General features: G+C 40.6%; 1 protein-coding gene across 6 annotated transcripts in view; it reads left to right on the forward strand.

The window, feature by feature from the left end:
• Window positions 1-15,081, forward strand: part of c8h2orf42 (chromosome 8 C2orf42 homolog) — a 36,217-nt gene that overhangs the window by 12,180 nt on the left and 8,956 nt on the right. For 5 of the 6 annotated variants that reach the window (XM_063057189.1, XM_063057194.1, XM_063057190.1 and 2 more), the window contains 3 exons: window positions 1,706-1,813; window positions 5,462-5,562; window positions 10,515-10,677. In XM_063057189.1, the coding sequence (XP_062913259.1) occupies window positions 1,706-1,813; window positions 5,462-5,562; window positions 10,515-10,677 (372 nt within the window). Of the gene's footprint in view, window positions 1-1,705; window positions 1,814-5,461; window positions 5,563-10,514; window positions 10,678-12,631; window positions 12,913-15,081 lie in introns of those variants that run through there. The other variant, XM_063057193.1, reaches the window with a different exon arrangement.

Below are 15,081 nucleotides of genomic sequence, written 5' to 3' on the forward strand. Positions count from 1 at the left end.
CCATAGGAGTAGAATTAGGCCTTTAGGTCCTTTGAGTCTGCTCCACCATTTGATCATGGATGACTTATTATCCCTTTCAGTTCTACTCTCCTGCCTTCTGTCTGTACCTTTTGATGTCCTTACTGGTAAAGAACTTACCAACTTTTGCTCCAAATATACATAATGACTTGGCCTCCACAGCTGTCTGTGGCAGTATACTCCACAGATTCACCACCCTCTGGCTAAAGAAATTCCTCCTCACCTCTGTTCTAAAGGGATATCTTTGTATTTTGAGGCTCTAACCTCTGGTCTTAGACTCTCCCCCTATTAGAAGAATCCTTTCCACATCCACTCTATCTAGGTCTTTCAATATTTGATAGGTTTCAATGACATTTCTCCCTCATTCTTCTAAACTCCAGCAAGTACAAGTGCAGGGCCATTAAGCAGTCCTCATACATTAACCCTTTCATTCCCAGACTCATTCTCATTGACCTCCTCTGGGCCCTCTCCAATGCCAGCAAATCCTTTCTTAGATATGGGGCCCAAAACTGCTTACAATTCTACAAGTACGGTCTGACCAGTGCATTAAAGCCTCAGCATTACATCCTTGTTTTTAATTCTAGTCCTCTTGAAATGACTGCTAACATTGCATTTGCGACTCAATCTTTATTTATAGAATGTTGATCATAGGATTTATTGAGGAGGCAGAATGTTTGGTTACTGTGATCTGCAGCTCAGGAAGAGAAACTTTGTTCATGTTCCCGTAATAAATATTAATAGTACATTGAATGTACTGAAAAAGAGGACATAAAGTTTATTATATTTGCAATAAAGGTAGCAAGACACTTGGTGAATGTTATCTTCAGCAAATATCCTACCAACAGCAGCCACTTGTATTTTGATAGCAACCTCTCTAGTGTTAATAAATAATAATCTGATATGGTTTACTGAACCTCTATGGTAACACCATCTTTTCAAGCTGTATATAAATCTGTGCGTGTTGGGTTTCACATATACCCATCGACAGCTCCAGCTGCAGGTGTCAACGGATGTGTTTTAAAAGATTACTCCAGAGAGCCCATACAAACAGATATAATATATTTAATCTCTGATTTTTTTTCTTCTTGTTTGTTTACAGCAATAATTACTATTTACTTTACAAAATCTGTCTGAAGTCATTTCCTCTTTGACCAAACTATTGGTCACTTGTTCTACGGATGACACAATAGCGTAATGCTATTGCAGTGCCAGCTATAAGATCAGGCTTCAATTCCTGCCTCTGTCTGCAAGGAACTTGTACGTTCTCCCTGTGACTGCATGGATTTCCTCTGGGTGTTCTGGTTTCCTTTCACATTCCAAAGGGTGTACGGTTAGGGTTACTGAGTGTGGGTATGCTACGTTGCTGCCGGAAGCATGGTGACACTTGTGGGCTGCCCCCAGCATCATCTGTGCTGATTTGAATTGACACAAATGATGCATTTCACTGTATAATTTGATGTACATGTGACAAATAAAGCTAATCTTTCACTTACTAATGTGCCCTCTTGTGGTTTGGTGTCTAAAGATATTTTCTTGTCTCACTACATTCCTGTGTAACCTTGCAAAAATATTGTCCATTAAAGGTAACAATAAATACACATTGTTGTTGTCTGATATGCTGCAAGAGTTGAAGGCTGTAGTTCTTGTTATAAAGGGTTAATTTAAATGCAGACTCTTGTTAATACAGGCAAGCCGGAGCCACTGGTGTTCCACGTCCCACAGGCTTTCTTCGATGCTCTGCAGCAGAGGATTTCCATGGGCAGTAAAAAGAAGCGGCTTCCCAACTCTACCACAGGTAACATGAATTGCTCAACCATGCGGGCAGTGGGTTGCACCACACCCCTGGACAAATGTGTCCTGTGTGGGGAAGAACAGGGTTTGAAAATGCCGCAGGTTATGCAAGGTCAGAAAACTCTGATAATCCCCCTCTAGTGAGTTAGAAGAGAGGGGAGAAAAGAAAACCTGGAGAGTTTCAGATTATTTGTTCCTGACTCTCAGTATTTATTTTTCATGTATCACATGTATATGTGAGAAAAATTGGAAGGCCATTCTAAAAGATTGCAAAGAAGTAATGTTTGAGTAAGCTCAGGTGAAACATAAAATAGGTGTTTTGCACTGAATAACATGTTTCTTTGCAAGAAATACAACAAATTCAATATCGTTCCTTGCAGTATACGGTTCCTATTGTTTTTATTTAAAATGAAGAATCCCATTCATGGAAATGGGAAATATTTGATGCGGGATATAGAGCATTTCCATTAAGTTCTAGTAGGCTGAAGAGGAAAGCCACACTGGGAGCAAAGTGAAGTGGCAGTTGTTCTGTATCTTGATGTGGTGATGTGGCAGTATTGAAAAACTGTTCCATTCTGCATGGAGCTTAAAAATCACAGTAGTATTTATACTGATAAAGTAAACTAAAGCACTGGAAGCTACATGCACATAGGAAACCTGTCCTTGATTTTCTTCCAAAGCTGCATCAGCACCACTCTCTGCAACTTTACAGTAAGATTTGGAAATAGCTATCTAATAATTATTTTCAATCCTAGAAGAAGCCCCTGGTTTTACATATTGACTATGAAAGTATGCTTGAGTTACAATTAGGTTTAGATGTGATTTTATTTTATGTAGAAAATTAGAGTAGAAAGATGCTTCATCTATCAAAAGGAAAATTTGACATTTATCAATACCATCAACTTACAAATGTATTCCAACACCAGTTTGTATACGTGTATGGTGCCTTTAACTTTGCAAAATTTCCCGAAACACTGTACAAAAACACTATAAAATAAGACACTGAACCATATCATTTTATTATATTATAATAAAATAATATACTAGTCCTGACGAAGGGTCTCGGCCTGAAACGTCGACTGCGCCTCTTCCTATAGATGCTGCTTGGCCTGCTGCGTTCACCAGCAACTTTGATGTATGTTGCTTGTATCCTAATATTATTTTATTTTATTATAATATTATTTTTTCTTTTAGTATTTGCACAGTTTGATGTTTTCTGCACTCTGGTTGAACGCCCAATTTGGGCAATCTTTCATTGATTCTGTCATGGTTATTATTCTATAGGTTTATTGAGTATGCCCACAAGAAAATGAATCTCAGGGTTGTATACGGTGACATATATGTATTTTGATAATAAGATTTACTTTGAACCGTGAACTACTAGAACCCCCCCAAAAAACTGAAGATGCTGAAACCTTCAAATAAAACCTGAGAATACTAGAGGTAGTATTAATGTGGGAATGGATAAGTGGTCTGGCACTGCAAAGGATAGAGGGTTAGGTTTCAGAGAGCAAATTACACGAGAGAGTAAAGGACAAAACTAAATGCTTTTGATCTGATCGCTATCTTAGAAAGAAAACTGACGACCTGAGGGTGAAAATAAAAATAAATAACTTTGATCTAATAACCATTAGAGACGTGCCGGTAGGAATAATAGAGTGGAAACTGGACACTGAGAGACTGGTTTATGAAGAAAAGCTAGGGAAAACAGAGCAGTGGCTCTGTTAATTAATGGTGGTCTTGGAGCAATGAAGAGAGATAATATAAGTTCAGATAATGTGGCTGTTCAGCAGTCACGGTGGATTTAGAAAATGATAAAGGCATGAAGCCATCAACTTACCCTAACAGATTAGAGTATAAAAGAAAAGAACTGTGGGAACTTGTCTGAGAGGTATGTATGATGAGACTTGTATAGGAATTTTGATTCATATCTTGAACAGGATTGTCATATCAGAATCAGGTTTAATATCACCAGCATATGATATGAAATTTGTTGTTATGCAGTAGCAGCAGCACAACGCAATACATAATAAAAACTGTAAATTCCAGTAAGAAGTACGTGTATGTATATATAAAAAAGTTAAATTAGATAGGTAATGTTCATGGGTTCAATGTCTATTCAGAAATCTGATGGCATAGAGGAAGAAGCTATTTCTGAATGACTGAGGGTGTGCCTTCAGGTTTCTGTACCTCCTCCCTGATGGTAGCAGTGAGAAAAGGCTTGTCCTGAGTGATGGGAATCCTTAATGTTCGATGTTGCCTTTTTGAGACATCGCTCTTTGAAGACGTCCTGGATGCTGGGGAGGTTAGTTCCTATGATGGAGCTGACTAAGTTTACAACCTTCTGCAGCTTATATCAGTACCATGCAGTGCCCCAAGCCCCCATTACAGACGGTGATGCAGTCAGTCAGAATGCTCTCCGTGGTACATCTGTAGGTGGGCAGAATAGAGAAGCATGATAGAGCTCATTCAGAGAATTTTCAGTGCCGCTAGCCTGAGAGAAAAATGGTAACATCATGAAAATTATCTTGATATGATAAAATGTTACATTAAGTTGAAGAACAGGGTCTGAGACAACAATTTTGGGATGGTGGTGAGGTTACATGAGGAAACTGGTGTGTTTTTATATGAGGGACAGATGTAGGTGAGGAATTGGAGGTAGACTAGTGGGGAGGGGGGCGGTGACTGCAGACGTGGAAAGGAAGCCATTCTCTGGCTTCAATTTCATGGATAAACATGGAAGCAAGCAAGAACAGTGTGTCCCAGATGACAGCCAAAAGGTGTTGGAATATGTCTGCGGTGATCTATCAGATTTAGTCAACTGTGTCAAAGGGTGCACGTTTGTCAATGGGCAAAGAACAGATTGCCTTTGTCATGGTTAAAAGTGATTGTTAGTCAATACTGATGCTCGGGGCTCTGACAGGAGCAGGGCTGGAAACCTGATGTTCAATAGAATTAAGTATAGAAATTATATCTCAAACATGGATGGTAGACCTTAGAATAGGTGCAGGTTCCCAAACTTTTTAATGTCATAAAGCCTTACCATTAACCGAGGAGTCTGTGGACACCAGATTGGGAACCCCTGGGGTGAAGGGTGGGCACAACATCATGGGCCAAAGGGCCTGTACTGTGCTGTTATGTTCTAGGGATGTGCCTGGAACATAAAACCATTGTGAAACAAGTTTATAGTGTGGATAATAAACCAGATGGGTCAAAGTTGGATGTAATTCTGAGGAAATTATTTTAAGGATACAGTGAAACTAAACATAGAAAGTACTGGAAACACAGCAGGTCAGGCAGTATCTGTGGCTGGGAACAATAACAATAATGGCTGGTCACCTGCAGAATTAAGAGACCATTAGTTTCATGTGTTCTTCACAAGTTGCTAATTTATCTCTAGTGGCATGGCCCATGTAATCACCACCATAAATTGTACCAATGAGGTAATGCTAGGGTTTAACCCAGTACATCCCAATAATAACCTCTGCTTGTTATGGAGAGGGTAGGCTTGTGAAGTACCCCCAAAAGGCTTTGCTTGTTGAATTTGCTGGTTTTAAATCTGACTTGTCATGAGGTGAGGTTGGATTGTTGGGTCAGGCAAAAGCAGCAGGAATTAACTAGCTCTCCTTTTATCTCATGTATTTCACTACAGGTTTTGTTCGGAAGGATGCATTACCCCTGGGAACGTTCTCCAAGTACACCTGGCAGATCACAAATATTCTTCAGATCAAACAGATATTTGATACCCCCGAGGTAGATATTAGTGCTTTCAAGGGGGGCTCTAAAAGGTTGATGGTGGGAATTGAAAGCAAGATGGTTTAAATCTGCATTGTATAACAGTAGTCCCTTTGACCAAAGACAAGCCTTGATTTTGACAGAAAACATTGGTCCTTTAGTTTTTCACTTTCCAAGGAAATGTGAAGGTAAATACTATATGTAGGTATACTATGAAGGTAAATACAATTGCTTCACATTCAAGTTTATTGCTATCTGATAGTATACAACCAAACAAAACAGCATTCCTCCAGATCAGAGTGCACACACAATATATATATATATATCAAACGCAGCACATAAAACAAAATATTACCACAAGTTAAAAAAATTATTCAAAATGCACGTGAAATGCACAACAGAAGTCGACAGTTCACTGTCCTAGTGTCGAGACCACAGTGGTGCCAATGTATTCATTCGTTTCACAGCCTGGGGGAAGAAGCTGTTACCCAGTCTGGAAGTCCTAATCCTGATGTTCCTGTACCTCCTTCCTGATGGTAGTGGATCAAAGAGATTGTGGGATGGGTGGTAGGGACCCTCAGCAATGCTTTGGGCACTCCATATACAATGCTCAAGGTAAATGTCACAAATAGGAGAGGGGGAGTCCCTGTTGATCCTCTCGACGGTTTTTACTAACTTCTTTGGGGTCTCGCGGTCTGATGCCAGACAAGAAACTCTTGATGGTGCTCCTGTAGAAAGTTGTTAGAATGTAAGTGGGGAGCCTTGCACACTTCAAACTCCTTAGAAGGTGTAGATGCTGCTATGCCGCCTTGAGTAATGAGGAGGTGCTTGTGGTTCCAGGTTGAATCGTCCGTTATGAGCACACCAAGGAACTTCGTACTCTTCGCTCTCTCCGTGGCAGAGCCATTGATGTGCAACGGAGAGAGGTCAACCTGCATCTTTCTGAAGTCACAATCACCCCTTTTGTCTTGTCCACATTGAGACCCAGGTTGTTGATCTCACACTACTTGACAAGCCTCTCTACTTCCTCTCTGAATGCTGACTCATTGTTGTCAACCACTGTAGTATCATCAGTGAACTTGATGCAGTTGGAGCCGGATCTGGCAATGCAGCCATGAGTCAGCAATGGACTGAGCACACCAGCTCTGGGGGACGTGGAGCTGGAGATGTTGCTGCAACTCAGACTGACTTACTGATTAAATGATGGCATGATTTTTATATTGGATGATGGAATCACAGGAAGAAGAGACCATTTGGTCCATCTTGATCTATGCGAATTCTCTGAAAGCCAAGACCTTTCCCTGTTGTTCTACAGGTTTTTTCTAAGTATTTATCCAATTAACTTTTGAAGTCACTGAATCTCTTTGATAGTGCATTCCATAACTTAACAATTGCAGATTCAGATTCATTTATTTATCACACGTTCTTCAAAGCAGTGAAATGTGTTGTTTATGTTAACAACCAACATAACTGAAGGATGTTCTTCAGGAAGTCTGCAAGTATCACCACACATTCGGATACCAATAGAGCATGCCCACCATGTTCACAGAACAACAACAGCAATAAACATTCTCCTCTTCTCCCTCTGCCATATTTTTAAAATTTATGTCTTCTGGTTAATAAACAGTTACCAATTTCTCCACATTTAATCACCTCTGTAAATAAGGTGATGGGGTGGAGATGCGTCTCTACCAAAGGAGATGCAAGGTGCTTCTTCCCTCTGCTATCCTGCAAGTCACCCTTGGGCAAGGTGTAGCACCTGCTTAGCCCCCGATCAGGGTCACGTGAAGTCTTGGGAGAAGGCGGTGGATGGTCGTATGAACAGTTGGTGCACATCACAAGACCTGGTTATACAACCACTGACACCAGGAAGACAATCCCTGAAGAGTATTGATGATGGCTGGGGTCACCCATCTTTACAAGACACTGCCCAGAAGAAGGCAATGGCAAACCACTTCTGTAGAAAAATTTTCTAAGAATGATCATGGTCTATGGAAAGATCATGATTGTCCACGTCATACAACATGGCACATGATGATGATGTAAATAAGCTTCTTTAATCTTGTCACATAACTTCATTCCTCGTCCTTTCTTCCAAAGAACAGTGGGCTTAATCTCATGCAATGCAGCAAATGAAGTACTTCTGGAGGACAGGTACTGTTTTAATTTCAGGGAGTGTAGCAGACATATGCATACAGCAAGCATGAAAAGCAGGGTAGTAGCAATCAGACAGTCAATTGTGATGGTTTAAGGATAATTATTGCGAGGGTGCACAGGGCTAGCTCTCTCGTTATTTTATGTCCAAAAGAAAGAGTAGCATTTAATGTCTCATCCGTGCAGTGGCCATCAGTATAGGTCTGGAGTTACATACTGGGACTTTTATACTCCAGTTTCTAGAAGTTTCTAGAATTCTAGTAGTAGTTCTTGAATTAAACTTTGTGGCTCAGAATTGAGCATGGTAAATGAGTATTGGCTTGGTGGGTTGAAGGATCTGCTTCTGTGCTGAAAAGTAAGCGTGTAGCCCTCTGAACCACAGCTCACAATCTATCAGTCCAGTAAATCCATGCTGTTGGAGCAGTGCTGCCAGGATAATCAAGGACATGACCCACCCAGCCAACACACTTTTCGTCCCTCTTCCCTCCGGGAGAAGGCTCAGGAGCTTGAAGACTCGTATGGCCAGATTTGGAAACAGCTTCTTTCCAACAGTGATAAGACTGCTGAACGGATCCTGACCCGGATCTGGGCCGTACCCTCCAAATATCCGGACCTGCCTCTCAGTTTTTTTGCACTACCTTACTTTCCATTTTTATATTTTCTATTTATGATTTATAATTTAAATGTTTAATATTTACTATCGATTTGTAATTCAGGGAGCGGGAAGCGCCGATTCAAATATCACTGTGATGATTGTATGTTCTAGTATCAATTGTTTGGCGACAATAAAGTATAAAGTGTAGCCCTCTGAACCACAGCTCACAATCTGTCAGTCTGGTAAATCTCTGCACTCTCTCAGGTGCTTTCACATTAGATTGTTCAATATCTTAATCAAATGGTCCAGAGAATGGTATAACATAATGTTTAGATATCTCAGCAATGTTGTTGAAATTATTTTAGTGACCAAAGGCCTAATTAACTACAAGGTGCTCTAGTTCCCTAGTCCTTAATGGTGGTAGAGGATCAATTTACAATGACCAATTAACCTACCCAGTATGTCTTTGGACATTGGGAGAAAACCCACACATTCCACGGGAAAGACATACAGAGGCTCCTTACAGAGTGCACTGGAATTGAACTCCAAAGTCTGGAACTATCTAAGAGTGGTACCCAATTTATGTATATTAGGAATTTGCTGTGGTTTCTTGGTCAGCGCATGACAAAATCAACATTCAACAATTATAAAGCATTATATAAAATTGTTAGTGGTTAAAGTACAGAAATGGAATAAAATGTGCATAAATACATAACACCAGTGTGTATTTACAATGTAAATAGCTTTATAAGAAGTGGTTTAAAGTGTTCATAGTGCAGTGACTGAGGTAATAGATAGAGGAGGGTGAGGGGTCTAACTAGAATGGTTGATCAGATTAAGTGCCTGGGGGAAGATACTTCTAAGATTGCATGAAGTTTTTGTTTTAATAGCCCTGTAGTGCTTTCCAGAAGGGAGCTTTTGGAACAGATAGTATGCAGGTTGGGGGTTTGGGTGATACTGTCAGAGTATATTAGTTATTGCAGTGATTTGCTTTGAAATGCTATGGCAATAGTGTTCAGTGATTGTTGAACAAATGATTGTCCATGTGGTTCCTCAAAAAACTATGGCTATTTCTGAACTGTGGATTAAAGTCTACAAGGAATGGCCAGATAGTGAGGAACTTGTTTTCCTTAGTAGTCAGTGCTCCTTTCAGAGAACAATATCTCAGTAGATCTGAATCATTGCCTTGCCAATTAACAAAATGGGTCTGGGAGACTTCATTTCATTTTGACAGGACCAGAGTATAAAAAGCAAAGATGTAATGCTGAGGCTTTATAGAGCATTGATCAAGACTGCACTTGGAGTACTGTGAGTAGTTTTGGGTCATTTATCTAAGAAAGGATGTGCTGGTATTGGAGAGGGTCCAGAGGAGAGTCACAAGAATGATCCTGTGAATGAAAGGGTTAATGTATGAGCAGTGTTTAGATGGCTGTAGGCCTGGACTTGCTGGAGTTTAGAAGAATGGGGTGGGGGGCATCTCATTGAAACCTATTAAACATTGAAAAGCCTATGCGGAGAGGATGTTTCTATAGTGGGGAGTCTAAGATCAGAGGGGACAGTCTCAGAATAGAGGGACGTCCATTTAGAACAGAGATGAGGAGAAATTTCTTTAGCCAGAGGGTGGTGAATCTGTGGAATTCATTGGCTGTGGGGGCCAAGTCATTAAGTATATTTAAAGCAGAGGTTGATAGGTTTTTGATTCATAAGGGTGTCAGAGATTATGGGGAGAAGGCAGGAGAATAAGGTTGAGATGGATAATAAATCAGCCATGATGGAGCAGACTCAAAGGGCCAAATGGCCTAAATTGCTTCTATATCTTATGACACAGTATTGCTAGTAACAATAAATAGAAAGCACAGGATTTACTCAGGAGGGGCAGTGGAGAGACAGACAATGTTAACGTTTCAGATTGAGGACTTCATCAGAATAAGTCTGTTTAAGTAATTAATATTAAGCATCTATGAGGAAGAAAGAAGACATGTATTTAGATAACTTAATGGTGGGAAGCTGGTCATTGTGAATGAAGTGCAAAGAGCATTACTGTACGGAATAAGGAAAATAATAAGTAAGGGAAGTCATTCATTCACGGAGGTTGAGAGATAGAATGTCTGAGCTGAATGCAATGTTAGTAGTCAAAAATGTCTGTGTATGACAGAAAATGGCTCTTGGTATAGGAATAAACACTTCCAACATAAACCAGATCACCTGTTCCATCTCACAGATGCCACTGGAAGTTACCCGGAGTTTTATTGAAAACCGTGATGGCACCTATGAGTTGTTCAAGTGCCCAAAGGTTCAGGTGGAAAACATTGCTGAAGCTTACAGTCGAGTGGAAAAGCAGCCAACAATTCGGCCACTGGAACTCAAGACCTTCCTGAGAGTAGGTGAGTATAGCTGGTAAAGTGACTGATGTTTGGGTGCCTTTAATTTTAATATCCAAGGGTAAGTGTTAATACTGTAACTGTTCCTTAGTCAAAATTAAAGCCAGTTTGGGAACTATGAATCAATTTTGGTATTTTGTTAGATATCTTTGGAGAATTAATTGGCATATATCAACTACATTTTCCTGTCTATCCTACATTGAACTTTATTAAAAAGCAAAATAGAGTTTAGAAGAGTACAGCAGAGGAACCAGCCCTTCGGTCTGCAGTGTTGTGCTGAACTAATTAAACTAGGAGTTAAATCCAATTAAACTAGTTCATTCTACCATCACAAATCCATTTCCTGCATATTTGTGTGCCTATCTCAAATTTCAAAGTTCAAACTTCAAGAGCGTCTTAAATACCTCTGTTGTATTTGCCTTCACTACCACCCCTGGCAGTGCATTACACACACCCTCCAATCTGTGTATTGAAAAAAAGAACTCGCCCCACACATTTCAATTAAACTTAGGCCTCTCACCTTAAATGCATGGCCTCTAGTATTCGACATTGTGACTCTGGGCTATCTACCTACATATGCCTCTCATAATCCTATAAACTTGCATCAGGATCCACCCTCAGCCTCCATCACTCCAGAGGAAACAACACAAGTTTGTCCAATCTCTCCTTGTAGCACCAGGCAGCATCCTGGTAAATTTCTTCTGCACCCTCTCTGAAGCCTCCACATCCTTGCAATGCAGTGACCAGAACTGAATGCAATAGGCCAGATGTGGCTAACCAGAGTTTAATAAAGCTGCAGCATAACTTCTTGGTTCTTGAACTCAACGCTGTGATGAATAAAGGCAATCATTCCATAAGCAGTGATTACTACCCTATCAACTTGTGCAGCCACTTTCAAGAAGCTATGGACTTAGAAATGAAGAGCCCTCTGTACATGAACACTATTAAAGGTCCTGCCTTTAACAATATACTGCATGATTTACAGAGTCCTCAGTCCGAGTTTTTTATGAAATATTGCATACACCCCAGTAAACAATGCAGAACTGCAATATAACTGCCACAAAGGAGAATCCCTGCAGTAGAAACTCAACAGATCTGCAGATGCTGGAAATCCAGAGTAACACATACAAAATGCTAGTGGAGCTCAGGTCTCGGCCTCAAAATGTTGATCATTCATTCCTCTCCATAGATACTTCCTGACCTGCAGAGTTCCTCCAGAATTTTAGACGATAAGACGTAGAAGCAGAATTCGTCCATTTGGCCCATTGAGGTTGCTCTGCCATTCCATTACAGCTGATTTATTATCCCTCTCAACCCCATTATCCTGCCTTCTCCCTGTAACCTTTGACACTCTTACTAATCAAGAACTTAGCAACTTCTGTTTTAAATATACTTGAGGGCTTGGCCTCCACCTTTGCCTGTGGCAAAGAAATCCACAGGTTCACCACCTTCTGGCTAAAGGAGTTTTTCCTCACCTCTGTTTGAAAGGGACATCCTTGTATTCTGAGGCTGTGCCTTTCAGTATTCAATAGGTTTCAGTGAGATCCCTCAATCTTCTAAACTCCAGCGAGTTCAGGCCCAGAGTCATCGTATACTCTTCATATGTTAACCCTTTCATTTTGTTCCTCTAATAGAAATGTAGTGATGGCCAAAGAATTTATTAGTAATATTGATTAATGGATAAATATTTGCCAGGATTCTTGGGTATTAGATTGGATTATGAAGACACGCAGTCCTCTTTTATTGTCATTTAGTAATGCATGCATTAACAAATGATACAATATTTCCTCCGGTGTGATATCACAAAACACAGGACAGACCAAGACTGAAAAAAACTAACAAAACCACATAATTATAACATATAGTTACAACAGTGCAACAATACCATAACTTGATGAAGAAGTCCACGAGCACAGTAAAAGTTCAAAGTCTCTCAAATGTCCCACATCTCACGCAGACGGGAGAAGGAAGAAAAACTTTCCCTGCCATACCCGACCACGGTCCAACTCTGAGTCATCCGAAAACTTCGAGCTCTGATCAGCTCACCGACACCGAGTACTGAGCGCCATCTCTATCCGAACGATTCGACCTCCTTCTCGGTCGCCAACAGCAGGCAAAGCTGGGGATTTTGAGGCCTTCCCTCCGAAAGATTCCCGACCGTGCAGTAACGACAGCAGCGAACGAGCGTTTCAGAAATTTTTCCAGATGTTCCTCTGTGCTTTCACGTCCCTCTCCATCAAATCAGAATTGCCCACGGCCCCTATTTAACGGATACGATATCATTTTTCACCGGAGGGCTGTGCATGCACGGCGCGCTACTTTCTCTCCTCCCGCCATGTGCGATCTTTTATGTTCATCTGAGGGAGGAGATAGTGTATCCTTATCTCCTCTCTCAGGTGAATTTAAAAGATCGCACAAGCCTATTTTGGCTTGTAAGTAAGGTCCAGGTTTTTATATAGGGTAAGTCTACAAGAGGAACTCTTTCAGAATTGCACTGTAGCTTCAAGCTAAAGCTTAGCGGTCAAGTTTCTGAACAAGTGGTCAAGGGACTGAAACCACTACTTTCTGACTTGATGGTGAGGGTCATTTTTGAATTTAGCTGAGAAAGTGATGATCTAGGAGTGAATTTGTGAGGAAACTTCAGAGATGTGATGGGGGTAATTCAACTATCCAAATATAGACTGGGATTTCAATAAAGAGGTGGAAGACTTCAAGTCAATGTTGTTTGTTAATATATTTCTCATGAGGAAGTTGAAATGAATCTTGGAAATAACCCAAGCCAAGTGAAGCAGGTTTGTGGGGAATTTTAATCATAATATGACAGACTTCAGAATACAAATCCTCCCCAGCCTGTGAACACCCGACTTCTGTACAGCCCATACATATGATTGAACATTTGGGTAGTTGTGGGGCTATAGGTTATCGTTCTTGGCACAAGCTGGAATCTTGCCACATTAAACCCAAGAGAAAAAAACATTCTAGTTAACATGTTAATGTCCATTTTGTGAACCCTTATCTAGAGACATGCTGCCTGGCCCAACAGCAATGTGCTTTGTAGAAAAATGTCAATAGCATTTAAACCTTATCTAAAAGAACAGCATTATTAGCCTGAGAAAGGCTCAGGTTAACTTTGTTAATACTACTTACTTAGTTACTCCCATTACACTGCTGACATTTAGGGCAGCAATGAATGTTCTCTATCTCTGTCTGTCCATACCAGCACACACAGAATAGAAGGATTTTTCATTGCTCTTCACATAACAACTTTTTTTTGACCAGATAGCATTGTTAGCCCTGAGCTGAACCCCCAGACCTGGAGGACTGGTGGACCACACTTAGTCTGGTCTCTACCTTTTGACGTGTTTGACATGGAAAACCCTACCAAGAGCCAATGCACAAGGTGCTGACACCAGCCAACATAGCTCTCTGGGAAATTGAGGCAGGCATTCCAAACCCTACAATAAGGTTGTAGTCCTCATGGAGGAGCTTTGTTAATAGGAGTGTTATTAATAAGAATGGCCAAACGGGATTTAAAATGTGTCTCCAGGCTGTTTATTCCTATGGGACAACCCACTTCTGCAGGCATCTTCTGCTACAGTTCACAGCCTCACCTCTAACATGCAATATGAACAGTTCTCAGGAACGGGAATCCTGTCATAACCTTGGGAGGACCTACAGCTATTCAAAAACATTTAGACCAGTCCAAGAAAGGAATATTCTACTTCTAAAAGAGGGCCAATTTCATTGGGATAAGATGTGGCCTGGTTAAAATGGAGAGAATAATAAAAACTGAAAAATCCAGAGATAGGTTGGGTTGAGTTGTTCTCTGATCTTGGTAATTTACTTGCAAACATTTCATCACTTTACAAGGAGGCATTGTCATATGGTGACCAAACGTTTGCAAGTAAATTGCCAGGATCAGAGAACAACTCAACCCAAACATCAACCACCCAAGATACACCTTTTCTGAATTACTTCCATGCTGGAGTTCCTTGACTTGTGGGGAAAGTGAAACAAAGCTGATATTTCAAGTATAGACCTTTCATAGAATCAAAGCATAGGAGGCAAAAACTGCAAATGGATGATCTTTCAGGTGGAAATATTTCAGCTGCAGTTTAAGTACAATTCTACCAGGGAGAAGGCTGGCGAGGTTAAAGCCAGTGCTCCCTAGATTACCAAAAATGTAGAGAGAGAATTGAGAAGGAAATTTGCATATTGTAGCTCTAAACGCTCACAAAAAGATGCTTGAAATCTGAAATAAAGGCACAAACTACTGCCAATATTCAGCAGGTAGATCAGCAAAAGTACAGAGAGTAAGCTAATTTCAGTTAACTTGCTATCTGCACCAAGGAGTATCCAACTTTTTTTATGCCACAGTCCCCCATCATTAACCGAAGGGTCCGTGGG

The sequence above is a fragment of the Mobula hypostoma genome, chromosome 8, assembly GCF_963921235.1.
Source record: "Mobula hypostoma chromosome 8, sMobHyp1.1, whole genome shotgun sequence".
Lineage (NCBI taxonomy): Eukaryota > Metazoa > Chordata > Chondrichthyes > Myliobatiformes > Myliobatidae > Mobula > Mobula hypostoma.